Source organism: Ursus arctos, unplaced genomic scaffold, assembly GCF_023065955.2.
Source record: "Ursus arctos isolate Adak ecotype North America unplaced genomic scaffold, UrsArc2.0 scaffold_2, whole genome shotgun sequence".
In the NCBI taxonomy this organism is placed as follows: domain Eukaryota; kingdom Metazoa; phylum Chordata; class Mammalia; order Carnivora; family Ursidae; genus Ursus; species Ursus arctos.
Window position 1 is genome coordinate 98,643,071 of NW_026622874.1, and position 18,297 is coordinate 98,661,367.

The 18,297-nt window shown below is 47.0% G+C and overlaps 1 protein-coding gene across 6 annotated transcripts in view; it reads right to left on the reverse strand.

Annotated features, from left to right (window-relative positions):
• TRRAP (transformation/transcription domain associated protein) overlaps positions 1 to 18,297 on the reverse strand; it is a 108,696-nt gene that overhangs the window by 53,874 nt on the left and 36,525 nt on the right. For 3 of the 6 annotated variants that reach the window (XM_026516255.4, XM_026516260.4, XM_057314891.1), the window contains exons 24-37: positions 17,345 to 17,562; positions 17,019 to 17,216; positions 16,185 to 16,445; positions 15,533 to 15,694; positions 13,538 to 13,634; positions 12,095 to 12,216; positions 11,609 to 11,779; positions 7,970 to 8,038; positions 3,602 to 3,721; positions 3,238 to 3,357; positions 2,682 to 2,846; positions 2,406 to 2,587; positions 1,982 to 2,180; positions 1,415 to 1,543 (exon numbers count right to left, since the gene is read on the reverse strand). In XM_026516255.4, the coding sequence (XP_026372040.2) occupies positions 1,415 to 1,543; positions 1,982 to 2,180; positions 2,406 to 2,587; positions 2,682 to 2,846; positions 3,238 to 3,357; positions 3,602 to 3,721; positions 7,970 to 8,038; positions 11,609 to 11,779; positions 12,095 to 12,216; positions 13,538 to 13,634; positions 15,533 to 15,694; positions 16,185 to 16,445; positions 17,019 to 17,216; positions 17,345 to 17,562 (2,213 nt within the window). Of the gene's footprint in view, positions 1 to 1,414; positions 1,544 to 1,981; positions 2,181 to 2,405; positions 2,588 to 2,681; positions 2,847 to 3,237; positions 3,358 to 3,601; positions 3,722 to 5,405; positions 5,427 to 5,556; positions 5,611 to 7,969; positions 8,039 to 11,608; positions 11,780 to 12,094; positions 12,217 to 13,537; positions 13,635 to 15,532; positions 15,695 to 16,184; positions 16,446 to 17,018; positions 17,217 to 17,344; positions 17,563 to 18,297 lie in introns of all 6 variants that reach the window. The other 3 variants (XM_044390250.3, XM_044390247.3, XM_044390248.3) reach the window with 2 other exon arrangements.

Consider the following 18,297-nt stretch of genomic DNA (forward strand, 5'->3'; position numbering starts at 1 on the left):
TTTTTCAGTATCATGATCAGAAAATGCTATCTGGAAAACAAATCTCTACTTAAAAAAAAAAAAAACTGCTACAGTTTTCTATGTAATCGTAGATACCTGACAGATTTCTGTGTTTTATGAACGTAAGGAAAAAACGTGCTCCGAGGATCACCCCACTGAATCTGGGACACCGCCTGCTTCACCATGCAAGTGGGCAGCCTGACCACCTTCCGTCTACCAGAAAGCTCTGAAAGGCTACAGTCTTCCCCACAACTGTGTTTTCATCAGGGTCCCTTTAGCCCCCTAAGACCCCTCTCCCCTGGATTCGCTGCTTCCCGACGGCCCCACCCTGGGGCCCCCAGCTGCCCGCTGCCACCTGTCCTCCTCCAACACTCACATCCCCGCTCCTCACTTGTGCCAAGTCAGCAGCATCCGACCCAAAAGACAGTCTAGAGAAGGCAGCGCAGGGGAAGGGGCCGCGTCTGGGTGGCCATCTCCCCACAGTTGCCCAGAATAAGGCAGACATCAGCACGGGGACGCAAAAGACCCCTCGGGCTCAGCTCACATTCCTCCCGAGGGTAGAGGATGAAAACTGCAGGAAGGAGGCCTGTCTTAAGGGACAAAGACTACGTGAGGACCAATAAACTGCCAGTGGGAACAACAGTCCCCTCCCCCTGGACTGCAGGATGGAACAGTGACGGGGTGAGAGACGCAGTCCTTCCCAAGGGCATTCAAGCGGCATGCTGCCGAGGAACGCCCGTCGCTCACAGCACTCCAGCGGGACAGGGCGTGCACAGAACACTCTACCGACCTCAGGGCAAAAAAAGCACCTGCCAGCAAAGTCCGAAGGCTGGACCGGCACGGGACAGACCAGGCCCTGTGAGGAGCACGGGGAGGGCATTTCTCAAAGAAACACACATCCCTGGTGTAAACCGGAAATGCAAGTGTAAAAACGCAGGGACCGTAGCACCTAAGCTAACCGTAGGCATCACGGCCGCGCAACAAGGCTTTCGTGCACTTGGCAACAGAAGGTCACGGCGGCAACCAGTCCGGTCTGACGTTCCCACTGATTTTTGGGAGATTCTTTTGCAAGGCTAAACATGAAAACTGTACATCAAAAACGTTGACCAGCAAGAGGGGATTTTACAAGATAACTGGGCTACCCTGAGTTTTCACTGACACATGTTCTCTCACCGGACTCTCTTAGTGCGGCAAGTCAATCCATTCTAAGGTGAAGCTGCCTTTAAAACTGCACCAGTAAGAATTATGACGCTCTGCTATGAATTCACACAATCATGAAAGTAAGAACCTTGGGGAACTATGCTTATTTCAACAAACCCGTCACACATGCGTATGCACGCACGCGCACACATTCTCTCTCACTCACTCATCTGCTAAGTTACTTTTTGTGCCAACGTATCATTAGTGATGCCACCTTGGTTATAAACACGCTGGTGATGCTTTCCGGGTTATCGCCTTCTGGATTGGGAGGTCCTAAGAGCTGCTCTCCTTCCCCCTTCTCAAAGCTGTATAAGAAAGCAGGATTCAAGATATGCTGCAGAACCTACGAAAAAATTTAAAAATGAAGGAGGAGGAAAGCAAAGCCATGCTCTTCATTTCTTTACTAAGGTGGGCGGGACCACCAGTGGGTCACTCTGCACCCGTGAAGCCAAATCTCAGTCAAGGGTGTGACTCATCACCCTGACTTTTACTCAAGCAGTCGGCTGGAAAGGAGAGTAAAACAGGAAGAAACGAGACATCAGTCTGTCTACTCTTCTCATGTCCGACAAGTCATTCTCTAAAAACAAGGACACTAACAAACTACTCTTCAACACTGGTTCACTCTGGATCTGCCATATGCTTCTCAACAACGGCATTTTCCTCACGAACAGTCCAGACTGCTGTGTGATTGGAGACACAGCAGAACACGAACGGTACCCTCGCTTCCCGAGAAAATGCGCTCCGACACCCGCGGCTCCCATCGCATAGCAGTGGGACTCACCTTGGCTTTCAGTTCATCTCCAAAGTTGGGGTCGTTGAAGTCCACAAAGCGGAAAAACAGGGCACGTTTTTGAGAAATGCTGTAATTTTTGGGAATCTCTTCCTCCATATATTCTTTCAAGAATGTCATGTTGCAGAGAAAACGACCAGTGAAGGCCCGGAGCAGCTGGAAGAGCAATTCTATATCTCCGTAATTCCTTCTGCAGGGTCAAACAAGAAAACAGATGAAGTCCCGGCCCGCTTCAGAACCACGTACGATCTCTGAGCTGCCTTTAAACAGCTCTAAGTCCCAGCCTGTCCTCTATACCAAACATGACTACACGTGGCCAGTGGACCACAGCTAAGCACAGAGGCCCAGACAGGCTCTGGCTTAGCCTGCAGGACAGAGCAAGTCACCGAACGTGAAGCCAAACAGATGCACCCACTTGCAGTAATTCAGCAGACAGTAGGCCAGCAGCTTGGGTTCCTTCCAGTTTGTGGCAGCCATATTCTCCTTCCGGTGTCTTTCTTGAAAGGTTTCACTAACCCACACGCGTCTCAACTGGCTCACCAGAGAATGCTGATTGGCCAGCCAGGAGTCATCGTTTTTAACTATGATACTTATGATCTGTCAAAGAAGCGACAGTTAGGGAACGGACACAGTTCTCTATGCATCTTGCCTAAACTTTTAAGATTTCCGGTGTTCAGTGAAGAGATGCTACCTTGATGGCCTGAAACTGAAGGTCCAGGCGCACGGTGCTGGTGCTGGGCGAGCCAGGGCGCACGGCGGTCTGGGTGCCGCCGGGCACCAACAGAGTGATGAACCGGTTGGGGTTGGCTGCCAGCACGTCTCGCAGAGGTCTGGCATCTTTGTGTTTTAAAAAACTCTGAAAACAAAGCAAAACGAGCTGTTCTAAGCTGGTCAAAACTCACAAAAGGTTTAGATGTTCTGAATTCTAAGGTTCTTTCTAAATCTCTCTAGGCAAGCTAAAAAGTCGCTGTAAGCACCCTTTAAAAAAAAATGCTTCTTTGCAGTAATAATACTTTGTGATTATGGATTTCATAATCCTAGCAGCTCATTCCACCACCAAAATCCTCAAGAACGAATCCTCCACTCAAACTTTTCACATACACTACAGTGATGTTTCGAACACTCGGATACGTGACAGAGAATTAAAGCAGAGGCACTGAACAGTGAAATACGAATTTCAGATTTCAGAGCACATCGGCTGACACAAGTCTGCAGGGACACCCGACTCCAGCAACTCGCACACCTACCATAAACATTCTGCTCCACTGGGGATCATTCAGTGTAGCTTCCATCATGAACAGCTCCACCGTTTGTGACGGGTGCCGTGTCAAGAACTTGATCAGAGGCTCTCTGAAGGGACTGCCAGCCTAAAAAACATGTGGGGAAAATGGTGTCTTCTCAGGGCTTGAGGTTTCATGGTCTACCCACCTACCATGGCAGGAGAAGGCATGTCTCCACCTGGTAACTGGAGTGTGCTACAGCCATAAGCAAATATTAACATCAACCATCTACACGCTGTTAGATTAATCCATCTAAAATGTAACGAAGTGAAAACATCACAAGCCAACAGACGGAGGAAGAATCAGAATTAACCCCGAGTTTGACCATTACCTCAATCAACATGGCCCGTTCTGTTTTCATCACCACCTCTAACAAAGGCTTGACCAGAGTCTGAGGCGCAGCTGGGATCAGATGAAAAAGGTTTATAATTGCTGAACAAATTTTCATCTCCTAATGAAGAAAACCAGAAATTACAAAACAGGCCAATTAATCTTGCCAGCTAGAGATGCCAACATTACTACAGACCCTACTATGGTCTAGCTACATTCGCAAGGCTAGCCACCAGAAGCAAAGAATTAACATGTAAAAAGCCACAATTTACCAATGTCAGGTTACTGCTGTGGCCCAAGGAAACTAACTGCCCTTGGCCTTCAGATTGCATCTGTCAACGGAGGGGAGAGGGAGCTGTGTACACCTGGCGTGACTGTGCTGTGTCTGCTCTCAAGAACGGGGCCAAGTGTTGCAAGTGGGCTGCTGGGTTGCCTATGCCCGCCCCTCACGGAGGAGGGGACGAGCATGCCTGGGGCCGTGAGAGTGTTTCGATTCCTCCGCTCTGATGTGACATCATGGGGTCTTCCCGATACATTAAGTTCTGAGGGCACAGACTTCTTCTGCCCTCAGAAGTTAGCACAAAGAAAGTTTTCAAAACATCCTTAAGTATTTATCCTGAAAATTTAACATTCGTGTAAATAAGTGACTGACCAAGGTACTAAGGATGTCAACCAGGCCTAAAGAGGAGGCTGACAAACTGCTCTACTGAATCTAACGAAAAACGTGAAATGCCAAGATTTCTGCACTTTTGAAGGTGCTAACAGCTCAGTGGTCAATCGCTCTTGTTGCAACTTTCTGTTCTCAGTGGCAGTTCCCATAGTCTGGAATCTGCAATCCAAAGAGATCCCACACGGCCAGAGCCACGGCCACAGAAGGGAAGACGCCCTGATGTACCACCCTGCCTCGTGTGCAACAGGATGCCCGTCACACGAAGCGCAGTAAAGTGGGGATGATAAACACTGGTCAGGAGGGACCGCAGCCCCGTAGCATCTGAGACACTTCTCCAAAGGCCTCTACGAAGGAAAAGGCCAAACAGTGAGCTGGGGAAGAAACGAGACAACGTGGCTCTGTGTCAGCCCACCTCTCCTGTACAGTTCTCTTCTACAGAATTTCCAGGTCTTCACACAGAGCAAGCTCTACTCTGAAATCACATGCTACTAATGGCACTTTCGCGTTATGGGTTTTCGTTTTCAAAGCGCAGTCAAGAAATCACTTCTTTTGGTCTTCACAGCACCACTGGAAGACAGGACTGACGGATGTTATCATCCCCATTTTACAGCAGAGGGAAAGCTCAGGGTTTGACTGTCCGAAGTCCCAGTGTCGGGACTATGTCGGTGTGGTGTGCGTGAGCGAGAGATGCGGGGGACTGGGCGCGGAGGGGCAATGAGGTTTTAAACTCCAGGCAGGCAGGCACTTAGGAGTGTGAAAGAAAACAGAGTTCCTCCCAACTCCTTGCAGGTATGATATTCTTTGTGTGGTTTCCTCCCAAGAGGTTGTTAGATATATGAGCTCATACGAACACTCTGAGAGCAAAACCCAGTTGAATCTTAAACGGTATTGACATATTACAATTCGAACATGTAGAAAACCAAAGAACTTAGAATCTTGCTTAAAACGTCCTAATAGAAACATGCGTGGCACCCGGACAGTTCACAGCAATGGTACTGAGACGACTCCGCCACAGACAGACGATACGGCTCACTGCACTCCAAGGCACAACGCACTCTGTCCACCACAGAACCACAAGTCACAGCAAAACCAAATACGACAACACCCCCTCCTGGGCCTCCACTGAGATTCTCACCTCTACCCCTTCCATGGCAGGCTGAACCAAAACAAAAATTACAGCATGAAAAAAGGCAACAAAAAGGTAAAAAAGAAAAGAAAAGAAAAGAAAATATAAACTGTTCTTCACAGTGCAAGTCATAAACTGACTTTAATAGGGTTGTTCTCACCTCAAACTGACAGAATGGAGACAAGGAACATCTCCCGCACTCGGAAATGCTTTCCTGAGGATGGGGAGGAAAATCATCTTTTTCTATTTATGTTATTTACATAAAAACTTCCCAAATACTCATACACAGTAAGGATTATTGGGGGAAACAAGACAGTAAAGACAATTATCAAAAAGCACACAATAATTAACAAATGCTCAACAGCAAAAAGTACACCTTCCACCCTTCAGATGTCCACAGACAGTGTAGAACAGCGTATGTCCCTTCCCTACATCAAATTTAAGCAGCAGGAATTTCGGAATTCTTGCCCAGGGGGAGAAACTGTTGTAAGCAAATACATTTATAAATCTGTTTTTGCTTCGAGTAAGTTACGATCTTATGTGCAGCGCTGACATTAAAGGAATTGTCTTCCTCTTTCCCCGGAGAGTACCAGCTGGTTTAGCCCCCTTAACCAGGCATGTGTGAGGCCCCCACACCCAGAAGCACCCACAGGCCATGATGCCACCCACAGATAGCTGGGTTATTTCGTGAAGTGAAGCTGTGTACGCACACACAGACACGGCACAGCAGGGGTCAGGAGTCCTCCCTGGGAGCTTAAGGCTAACGCGGCGAACCTTCCTGAACATGGTGCTCATGCAAAGCTCTGATTGTCAGGGTGCGCAGCGTTACAGAGAAGCTTTTATTCGTTTCATTATAAATAGTCAACTACTTAACATGTCTTCAGTTGTAGGTTCTCAATTATACAGTATTATTTGGGGATTCAACCAAATGGGGACAAACTACGATCTGAGATCCGTTCCCAATCCTGAACAACAGCCATAAAAAATGATCAGAACTCAAGAGCAGAGAAGCAGCTTGGCCCTGGGCTGAGGCGATGAACTGCGGGCACGCTGCTCGTGAACCCCAAACACCACAGCCTGAGCCCACCCCTGCAGAGCTGGGTGTTCCCAGGCCGGTCAGAGAATGGACTCATGATGGTCACGACACATTTCTGCAGGAGCTGGAGGACCTCCCGGTACCCACAGCTCTGTCTCCTGCCCGTTGCCCCTGCCCTATCCAAGGAGCCCTCCGGATAACCTGCTACAGAAGTTAACGGAATCTCTCTGATCTAATGGAAGTCAGTCACCTGCCCCCTAGAGGTTGTTAAATGTTTATCCTAGAACTAACTGTTTGTTTTAGAGAATTAACAGATTGTGAGACAAATAGAAATTTAGAGCAAAAATACCTAGGGGATGAGAGATGGGGAGGAAAAGCACAGAGGCACGAGTACCTACTCCCAAGAATTTAGGCTTTGAACATACACTCTGCTCTCCCCCACGAAGAGTTCCTGATTTTTCCCTGTGTGTATAAATAACAAAGCTTCAAAGAGGTCATGGTGGTGTAACACTCCTAAAAAAAGTGTAAAATCCTGTTTTAGTTTTGCTTAGTTGGCTGTTTTTAGAAGCAGCAGGAATCAAGACTTACATAAACAAAACACCTTGACACAGAATGGTCAAAACAAAGCATAATAAAGCCAAAAAAAAAAAAAAAAAATCCAAGTTGGGATGAAACACAGCATCCAACAAATAGGCACAGAAAGACAAAAAGCCACGGTGATTATGCCTCCGAAGAGCTACAGAATCCCCTCGTTAGGACACTGCCGTACAATTTCACCAGGTGTAACAGGACCTTGGGGAAAACACAATCCTACCAATAGGACAGGCATCAACTTAAAAAGTATTTTAAAAGAATATTAACATATACAAATTAGATTCAAAACAGCAAGAACCATTATTTTTAAGAGCGAAGTCTTAAAATGACCAACATCAGACACGTGGAAAAATTTAACTATAGGAGTTTTCCCTTAAAGCCATAAAAATGTGTTTTGAAGTACTGGACGTTTGGTTTTTGGCAAACAGTTGGGGTGGGGGATTCAGACCCATCAACACACATGCCAGTATTTATGTGACGCTTTGCTACGTTATCCTCGGTGTCTGAAGTCCTGAAATCTATACTTAGTTTCATGAGGCAGTGATGATGGGAAGCAATGGGAAACCACAGCTGAGGAATGCACCACCATGCAAACAGCAGCTGCCAAGAACAGTCTAGAAAATACACTTTATACACTTTACAGAAAAACCAATAAAATTAAAATACTAACATTTCAAGCTTCCCAGAATTCTCATCAACGAAAACGTCGTATTAAGGTGAACAAAGGAGATTTTAAAGAAACACAATAAGGAATGTTCAATAATTAAGAAAAATAAAGGCAAAACGTAATGCTAGTAAAAGATGTTCAACAATTTACATGACTATAATCACATAAACTGGGTTTCTGACCGGTATTTTAATTAAAAGCACTGCTCCGATATTAACATTGCAAACAGCAGTGCCCGGCATGGTTGCCCTGCCCAGAAGCGAACAAGTCACTCACGTTTCCGTCGCTCCTCTGGCCCCCTTTGTGGGTGAGGACCACCACTTCCATCCACTTTCGTAGATGTTGCTGTCAAAAAAAACAACATCCTTAGACATTTTTCCCTCACACAGCATCAGTTCAATTCCATGCTGTTCTTAGGTAAAAAGTCATATAAAATCACTAATTTCCATCACACTTAATGTGAGGAGACCAATGTTCGAATTTGAAACAGCCCGACCACTGAACTAAAGAGAATCACTGGCATTTGCATCATATTCCATGAGCAGAAGGCGGACTTCACCCTGATGTAACAGAAAACGTCCCAAACCCGGCCATTCCAATACTGGCATTCCACTGCTGCACTCCTATGACCACGTTACTTTGCACTGCACCTGTTCAGGGAGAGCCTCGAGGAGCCAGGCACCAGGCTGGGCCCCTGGGTGAAGAAGGGAACAGGCAGACATCATCCCTATCCTCGTTCCAGCTTGGGTTCTGGTGGAGAGAACACGGGCGCCGGCTGTGCCGCAGGCACGGTAAGGGTTGTGAAAGAGGAACAGGAATCAGCTGGAGAAGGGGGTCAAGGTCAGAGAGGGCCCTGCTGGGGCAGACAACTCCAGAAGCACAAGGGAAGAGCACACTAGGCAGAGAAAGGAGACGCAAAGGCCCTGAAGCCACAAACGGGAAGGCTGGCCGCTGCGTATGGCTAAGGGGCAGTGGGCACGAGAGGCGTGTGGGGCGTGGGCCAGGGAGATGAGCTCAGATCCCATTTGGTCAGAGGCTGCACAAATGAGTGCGAACAGGAGGCAATTCCCTTCTGTGCAGAACAGGGCAATCGTTACGTGGTAAGACTCTGTGTTCTATTGCAAGAGCACGAGAAGAGAGATCGCTGAGCCCAGAGCACCTCTGCCCTGACCCGGGCACGAGCAGCCGGCCTCCCAGCCACGGTGTCCAGCAACACCTGGCAGATAAGCACTCAGAGCCTACAGGTAAAACCACAAGACTATCCAACTAACAGAACTACCTTCACTGTCCCACACTGTCCAAACTTGTTCTTCAAACACGGAAGCCCTAAAGGAAGTTAACTAGTTGTTTTAAAAAGGACTCCACGGTCCTTTTAAATCCATCTAATCACTTACAAGGCCAGTGTTCCAAAGAATAGACTCCGAGAAACACTAAAATATACATGCTTTCAAAGAAACTAAGTACATTAAGCTATTCGCCAGTAAAATTCCTGGAAAGATACTAATAATCACCAAGATCCAGGTTCATGAAACTCTATCTTCCTACAACAGCTATTTTACCAAAGATGAGAGAGGAACAAAAGCAAAGGGCGGAGGAAGCAGCCAGCTGCGTTAGCGAGCCACTGCTTTCAGAGTCCCCAGAGGAAAAAAACCAAACCCACTAATTGTATATAAATTCACTTCTAGCTCATTAAGGAGCTATCCACAGCAGATACCCACAAAAGAGACTTCAAAGTCAAGTGTCAAGCAGCTCACGTTTTTTAAAAAGGCAAACTTTCAGGGCTGTTTTCGTGAATGCCCATCCTACACTGCAGGGTATCTTAGCTCTTAAAATTATGCTGAAGGCTTGAGCTGTTAACCCCAAAAGCGTATCATACGCGGGAAAACAAAAGCTCAGTGATCGAGCACAGCTCTGAAGAACAGGACTCAAAAGGGCAAATGTGTGCTTGACCACCGCCCCACCCCTGCCTACGTGCGGCAGGCACGGGCCACATTCGAAGACCCCCGCCCCAAACACACACGCACCGTCGGCACAGGCTGGGCTCGGGCAGGGTGGGGGCCAGAGGAAAATGACTGGACAAACGGCAGCTTCAGTCTTTCTTTATCCAAGTACATCAACACTATCCACCTTCAAGGAAATTTTCACCCTTCTGAAAACGGCTCTCATGTCAGAAACGGAAAAAGTTCCCTCAACACACCAGACACACAAGGCCCCAGACTTCACTGTAGGGAGAAAAGACTCTGGCCTACGTCAGAAACTACGGACTGGAAGGTCGTACAGCAGTCCCTTCGGACCGCTCTAAAATATCTGGGCAACAACGTTCACGGGGTGAATTCCCAGCTCACAGCAAATGTCAAGGGTCTGCCTGGCGGTAAACCAACCAACCAGCCACAAACACGTCGTCTCCAGTAAGCAGGCAAAGGCAGCAAGAGATGGCAGTGGAGAGGGAAGAGAAGAAAACAGCCACGCTGGACCCCCTGGAACACACTCACGGGTCTCACACTGCACGCACCGAGAGCTGCAACGTGACAGAGGATAAAGTGCGGATCTGAGGCGCTCGCGTTAGGAAGTGACCGTGACCACGCCTGTGAAGGTGTGCGTGCATGGACACTGGAAGGGCGTGTGTGTTACACACATGTGGAAGCTAAAGAGGAAGGAGCCTTCCGATTCAGAAAATTTACTCCCATGGAATACTGGTTCCCGGTAACACTCTGATAGGGCATCAGCTGCAATTTTTAATAGGGCCAACCACAATACTCCCAACTCCCAGTCAGGTGTTTTGGTCAATGTTCCTCTCTTAGGTGACTGCGGATGCGAAGACACCGTATGTGAGGTAAAAAGCTGTGTGGCCCTCACACGTCCACAGATCTGCACTCCACACACACTACATGTACTACGGCTACCGAAACAAATACCTTCAGTATCCTGAGATGTCTAAACGGCCAAGGCCACTTGAGAAACATAAGCATGAAAAGTACATGCATGTTTGCAGTAATGTACCATGAACTCCTAAGTTATTTATAAACGTCTACTTACCAGAAGCAAAACTGAATGCATAAGAAAGTTAAATAGCTGAATCTCCTTTATCTGCTTATCCCCCAAATTTAAACACTGTCAAACAGGTATTTTATTTGCATAATTACTTCCCTGGTAATTTTAAAAACCCTAAAGACTTCTAAAGTTCTTACACGTTTTTCACTATATCACTGTCTATAATAGCAAAAGACTAGGAGCAATCGAGACGCCGTCAGTGGCGGACGGTGAAATGAATTCTGCCGTGTGCACGTACGAAATATTATGCAGCCACAAGACAGAAGGAAGAAGCACTTCATGATCTGATCTGAAAGGACGAGTGGTAAATACAAAAAGTAAGAACTGTGTGTATACGGTGCTTCCGTTTGAGGGAAACAAAAAAGAATATACGTATGTCCTACTACAAATAAAAAACCTCTCTAGACGGACATACAGGAAACTGTTAACACTGGCTCACTGGCTGTCCCCGGAAAGGGGAGGTAGGCTGCTGGAGGACAGGGCCAGGAGACCGTCACGTACCCCTTTGCACTTCTTGAATTTTAAACCACATATGTATACATATATATTATTTACCAAAAAAAAAAAAAATAAAAATAGTTAAAATTTCAGGTTGATTACAGAGTATATTTAAATGCATTTGGCTGGGGCGCCTGGGTGGCACAGCGGTTAGGCGTCTGCCTTCGGCTCAGGGCGTGGTCCCGGCGTTCTGGGATCGAGCCCCACATCAGGCTCCTCTGCTATGAGCCTGCTTCTTCCTCTCCCACTCCCCCTGCTTGTGTTCCCTCTCTCTCTGGCTGTCTCTTTCTCTGTCAAATAAATAAATAAAATCTTTAAAAAAAAAAAATAAAAAAAATAAAAAAAAAATAAATGCATTTGGCTTACCATCATCTGATCACAAAATTTATCATTGAAGGAGTTTGGGAAGAGCCTGGTAACGGAAGTCAGACGATTCACGACGTTCAGCGTCAAGCTCCGATAATCCCCCAGCATCATCAACAAAGGCCGCATGTGCGTATGGATTTGATCTACTTCTATGGTAGCACCTTCCAAAAACTATTTAAAAAGAAAGGTTGCAAAGGAAAATAGACAACAGAATGTATTTTATAACAGAATAAACTCATTCAGCCCTGGAAGCAAGTTTGTGGAATATTAACCACGTACATTCCAAAAATTTACAATGAAATGAAGATTAGTCATTACTGTTGAAAATTTTAAAAGGCTCAGTGTGACTAGGAAACAAGAGGAGACGTTACTGGAATTCAGTGCATATTCACGCGAGGCGGACTTCCAGGTGCACAAACCAGGTGAACGGGAAGAACCCTGGAGACAGAACATATGTACATTTGCACGCACACGCCACTCGCTCACCTTTCTCATGCAGGCTTCTCCGGCTTCCTGCAGCTCGCTGTTTGTGGAATTCAGGGCCTTGAAGAGTGCAGCGATGATCTTCTCCCTTGACTGAGGAAGGTAATTGCAGGCAGCGAGCGCATCTTTAGGAAGAAAAAGCAATACAATTTTATTACTAACCTGAAAAATATATGAACAATTCCCTTGTTCTAAAGGCTCTTACAAACCAACACCAAGTATGAATCATTGAAGCACTTCCCAGTGTCTGGCCTCGAGAAAGACCAAAGAATACACGGTCTCCTGACGCACATGTTCAGTGTTGGCTAAGAGGGAAGTCAGCCTGTCAGAAAGGCCATGATAAATACTAGCCCGTCCAGATAGAAGGGCTGGAGGGGGAAAACAGAGGGCATCCGCTGACACCCCTTCCCCAAGACATCCCCGTATAGGGTGAGAGGATGGTTGAGCTGCGGGCAAACACACACGGAAGTGACACAGAGGGCTGGCCTTGAACTCTGGTGCAGAGGGCATACACACACACACACACGCACACACGCAGCCTGGCTTCTGTTCCACTACCTGTGTCTCATCAGCAGCCTCCTCCTAACATGGGGAGTTAAAGGCTTTGAGAACACAAATATTCTTAGAAAAGGGGACACACCTCAATCTTCTCTGTTAGCTGAGAGATAACATCCGACCAAGAGCAATGCCCATATTAGACAAGAGGACTGCATGAGAGGCACCAGAAGAAAAGGAATCCCCACCGAAGAAAGAAGCCGCCAAACTTGGCTGCAGAGCGCCTCCCTCCCTCCCGCCTGCTGTGTCCTCCACGCCCCAGTCCCACGCTTGAACGCAGGTATTACGGTCTGCCTCTCTCAGCTCCTCTACCTCTAATTCACGGAGGGCTCTGGCAACATCTCACGTAGAGTATAAAAACCAACAAAGCAAGAGACCACGTCAACTAGAAAAATTTGTACTGGGAATATATTTACTAAAAAAAAAAAAAAAAAAAAAAGTGGGGGGGTGACGCTTCTAAGTGAGTAGAATTCAAGTGAGTAAAAATTCAACAATGTAGCTGACATTGCTCATGGAAGCCTGAAGAGCAGGGTTCTCAAATGCTACCGACCACTGAAAAGCCTATGAAGATTGCAGATCTTCCCATATACTCCGATTTGGGTGAAACCGGCAACGTATGAACACCAGCACTACTCTCTCCAACCAGAGTGTCAGATTCATCAGAGAGCTAGAGCATTAAGAGTTAATTACTATAAAGTAAAATAGTTTGTAAGAGTAAACTTTTAAATCCTAACAATCTATATAACCCATTGACATCTCATTATGTCATTTGATAAACACACAAACGTAATTATCCACCTTAAAGAGAACATAAAAAAATAAAACCCCCCAAGAGGCCACTGCCTCCTTGCACCTTCGTACCCATGACTTGTTTTGACTGAATTAACTTACTCAGAGCCGCAATTCGCAAAGGAACAAGTGATGGAAGACTTTTGTAACACGGCAGCTTTGTTAAAGCCGAGTCCTCAGCCTCACACAAATTTAACAGCTGTAAAAGATAAAATAATTTAATATAACCAGCTCTTACTGTGAAGACACAGTAACCTTGAAAATAACAGAACACAGCGATCTTACACGCACACAACACAATTAACAATTGACTAAACTCAAACCCTAGGGAACTTAATATCAAAAGTGACAGTTTCCTTCTAAAGCAAACTCTGTCAACCTCAGTAGTGAAATAAATTCTTAGGCACTTTCTCACCCATTCTGATACCGTAACATTGTCTCTCTACCCAGGGGATCACTTGAACTGCAAATATCATGATGGCAGGTACATCTCCCTCCTTACTCAGAGCTGCTTCCCAGTGCTGTGGGGCCAGTGCTCGACAAACATATGCTATAATTCAATATCGGAGTGGTAATACTTCTTCCCCCCAAGTACAGAAAAGTATAAAGAAAGAAGCTGAAAGTCACTGGGAATCCCGTAACTCAGAGATTCCTGTGGCTATGTTTCTGGACATTTTATAAGACCCCCAGTATATATTAATATATCTAATACCCAAAATATCACATATGTTGTTCTATTACTGTTTTCCCCTTCTATTTACATCCTGGGGAAATTGTATAAACTTTACTGTTATCATTTTTCCTTTAAAGATTCCTACCTAGTAAAGATTTTGAACAGCAAAAAAGGATATATACTAAAAAGCACTCCAAGCCACCACCCTATTCCACTCCCTCATGACTAATTACTCCCCTCCTATATACACACGTGTGTGTAGCTCTGTCTAGACAGAGAGCGAGCATACACCAGAATCACCTGGGAAGCTGGCAGGTGGTTTATCTGTAGGGCTGACCCCAAACCTCCAGGAAGAGGACTCAGGCCCTCACATGTTCTGACATAGCCAGTGAGTGCGCTGATAAACACTTGGGAAATCAGCTGCATTCCCTGAGACGTATCACTCAACACTACCAGGTTCTGGACTTAAGCTTAGTGAGGAATATTCCACACAGGTTAAAACACATCTGCTTCTGGAACCACCAAAGGGAACCTTCCTCGCATTCTCCGGTGGCTCTCTGAGAACCTCTGTCATATGAAGTATGACTCCTACACAAGGGATACAACACGGTATAAAAGCGAGACCATGTGATCACAGGATTCTATGTCCAAGCAAATACATAGGACTTCAAAACTCAAGAGGTAAATTTTTTCGTAACGGGAAATTCAAACTTAGCGTGGATCAGAAAGACCTTGCTTCCTGACGGCTTTTGCCTCAGTTTACTCTGACAATGCCTCAGGTCGTAAAAAAAACTTCACATTGAGACCAACAGACCATTACTGTATTCTACGAATTAATGCTTAGAATCTGACAGTATCTACAGTTCAATCTGTTTCTCTCTGCCTAATACGACCCCATAACTAGAATGTTTACAAACACTTGCAGGATGCCATGTGCCACTGCCCCAAACGAGAATAATCGGTATCTACAGTTCACGGAGAGCTGTCAGAGCTCAATAATGGCATTCATGCGGAGCAGGGTCTCACCAGCACACGGCACGTTCTTAACTGATGAGTGCATTCGATACGCTGGCACTTTCCCTGAGTCAGTCTTATTCTGGGCACCAGCCGATGAGAGTGAGCAAAGCAGAGTCCATCTTTCTCTAGATTATATCCTTAAGGCTCTGCAGAGCAAGGTGGCCTGGAGAAGGCTAACAGAGTTCTAAGGACTCGGAACACGGCCGTGTTTGCTGGAACATCTCCGGTCAGCAGGCCCACCTCTGGTCACGTACCTGCACGGGGCGCTGTGCCAGGTTAGGGCTGGTTACCTGTGGTCACCACCCGTGCCATCTCTGAGTGCTGCCTGACCGGTCTTCGCGCACAAAGACAGGCTACCAGACATACGTCATCACCATCCACACCACGCCGCACCACCACCCCCCTACCTCTGTGTAGAACACCTTATGCTCCACCACGTTAAGATCCATCGTGAAGAGCCTGGGCTGCAGCGTGGTGCAGAACGTGTTCCCCTCCATGAGGCCGATCTGCGCATTGGCAGGCTGGTGTCTGAGCAAGTGCTTCTTAGGTGGCACCATATCCTGGAGGACCTGGGGGAGGGCAAGGAGGAAGCACTACTCACCAGCCATCCCTCAGAGGGCACGCACTGCTCACCACAATATTCTGAAACTATCCATCTGAAAACCGTGAGATGCAAGTTACACTGTCTGTTAGTGAGGGAAGGGAGGGTATATTCCATGCCCTAAAGCCGGCTGGTGGACAGTTACGTGTCAGATACGCTGAATCCTGAGTCTCCCGAGTAACCGCTCTTAAACAAAACAAGGAAAGAGCGACCAGATTGTGCTACAGAGACCCAGGAAACGAGCCTTCCGGTTCTTTTGACGCGGACTATGGATAGAGCCATTAACAGCAGCACATTGCTTTTTTTGAGTATCTGAGGTCAAAGAGAGCATGCATGGTAGCACCTTGTGAAGCGGACGCGAAATCACAAACTACATATCCTCTTCAAGTCAGATTTGAAGGAAAAAGATCTTAAAAGTTTTGCTCAAATTATCCTAGTTCCAGGGACAGAAATCTCACCTCTTTATGGGGCTCCATGATCACGGTGACACTTTTTCCAGTGACCTGGGCCAAGACCTGCAGTGAATGCATGGCCTGTTTTCTCACAGTGGAATTTGGAGAGGTGACTTCTCGGACCAAGTCATGCGTCACATGGTGAAAGGACTTCTCCTGAGCAGCCACGATCTCTTCGGCTCTCTCCTCATCCTTTAAAGGCGTCGCGCACCTCATCAGAAGCTGCTCCAAGGTGGTCTTTGCCATGGCAACAGCCCCATTGGAAACCTGCAGGCCAGGGACTCCTTAGAACGGAAGGGTCTGCTGCTGCGGGTCCACACCCCCCCACCCCAGGTGAGCTAACTGAGCAAGACTACTTCATCACCTCCATACAGTACTTCAGGGGCTAAATCACCTAAGCATTCCTGCAGGTCACTCAGAAAAGAAAATGGGGATCTAGACAAACTCCCTGTATTTCCCAAACAGATACGCGGGCAAGGCGCACCACATTCCATCTGAGTTACACCTGCGCACAGCTTTGTAAAGAATGCAGCTTCCAGAGAAACTCCTGCAGCACGTGCACTATTTCGCCCCGCGGCAAGAGTGAGCAGAACTCTTTCCCTCTACAGCTGTACCGCGTTAAGTGCTCTGGTCTGCGACGGTTCTTTACTGACGCAGACAGACACTCAGGCAACCAGGGAGAGCCTGCGGGGGTCCTGATCTGTCCTCATGTTAGAGACGCTATAATGAAGTCTAAGCTTCTAGGAGAGTACACGGGCAGAACTGCCTCATACTAACTATTCTCTAGGCAAATCAGCTTCTGGAACAGCCTGGTTCGGTTTGGGGCCACCCAGCACCTACCTCTCCAGTCAAGTCCATCATGACAAAGAGAAGTGCTTTGAGGAACGTCTGCTGGTTCTGGAGAACCCAAGTGAGAGGCAGCCGCTCCATGAGAAACTTAATGGACACCACACCACCCAGCTTTGCGTACCAGGCCTGCTCATAGCAGCACGCACACAAGCGCTCCACGATGTATGAGAACAGAGGCAGCTGGCATGCCTGGGGAGAAAAACACACACACACACACACCGTCCTGTTATCGCCACTCCGCATAACCAGTTTCTAGAATGACTACCCACAGGCACCGATATGCCCAAACTAGCAGATACTCCTCAGTCCTTCCTTACCCTCTCCTTTGAGCCCAGGATGATACTTGCAACATCAAATATCACAGCTAGGGCCACCTCCCCAATCTTGCAAAGTTCCTTTTCTTCATATGCCATACAAATAGCGATTGCATCAATAAGGACCAATGGATCCATTCCTTTCGACCCATTTTCTTCACTGTGAAACATGGCTGTGCTGGGCTGGCTGCCCACCTGGTAGCAAGGGAGCAGGAAAGGACCTGGAAGAGAGGCAGCGGGCACGGGAGAAAGCAGAGCTTATTTGCATGCACGTTTCTGTCCCTCAAATGGCAAACCACCTCATCAGAAAGGTTTTTTTTTAAAGTAATCTCTAGTCCCAACGTGGGGCTCGAACTCACGGCCCAAGATCAAGAGTCACAAGCTCCACCGACTGAGCCAGCCAGGCGCCCCGAACGACCTCATTTTTTAATTCGAGGTTAGGAGCTCAATACGAGCCAAAGCTGGTACTTGTGACCGACTTCTGCTGAACTGCACTCACTTGTAAACTAAGTGGTCTGATTTGCACTGAAGATATTTTTCTCAATGTTTTCCATTATAAACTGTATTCTTTTTAGATTTTCTCTATGATAATGAGAACCATGTATCTTCTTTTAAAAAATAATTGAACAGGCCAAGGGACACAGCACAGAAATGAGTATGGGCTACGCTCTGGACATTCCCGACTCAAATAATAATTAAAAGGCAACCCAGCTATGACACCCAACCCACACAGAGAACGATCTGCTATCAATTAATGCCTCGCAGGTACCCAGCAAGATGGGCGTTTGTGATCAAGCAGCTTATAGGTATGCTGGAAAGATGTTAACAGAGGGACACCGAGAAATGTTCTAAGATCAACGGGCTAGCACTGACTATTCGAGCCGAGAAGGGCAAGAGGAGTTATAAGAGGGAAAGTTCTCGGTGTTCTGCAGCGCTCAGAGAAAGCTGCTCTGTCC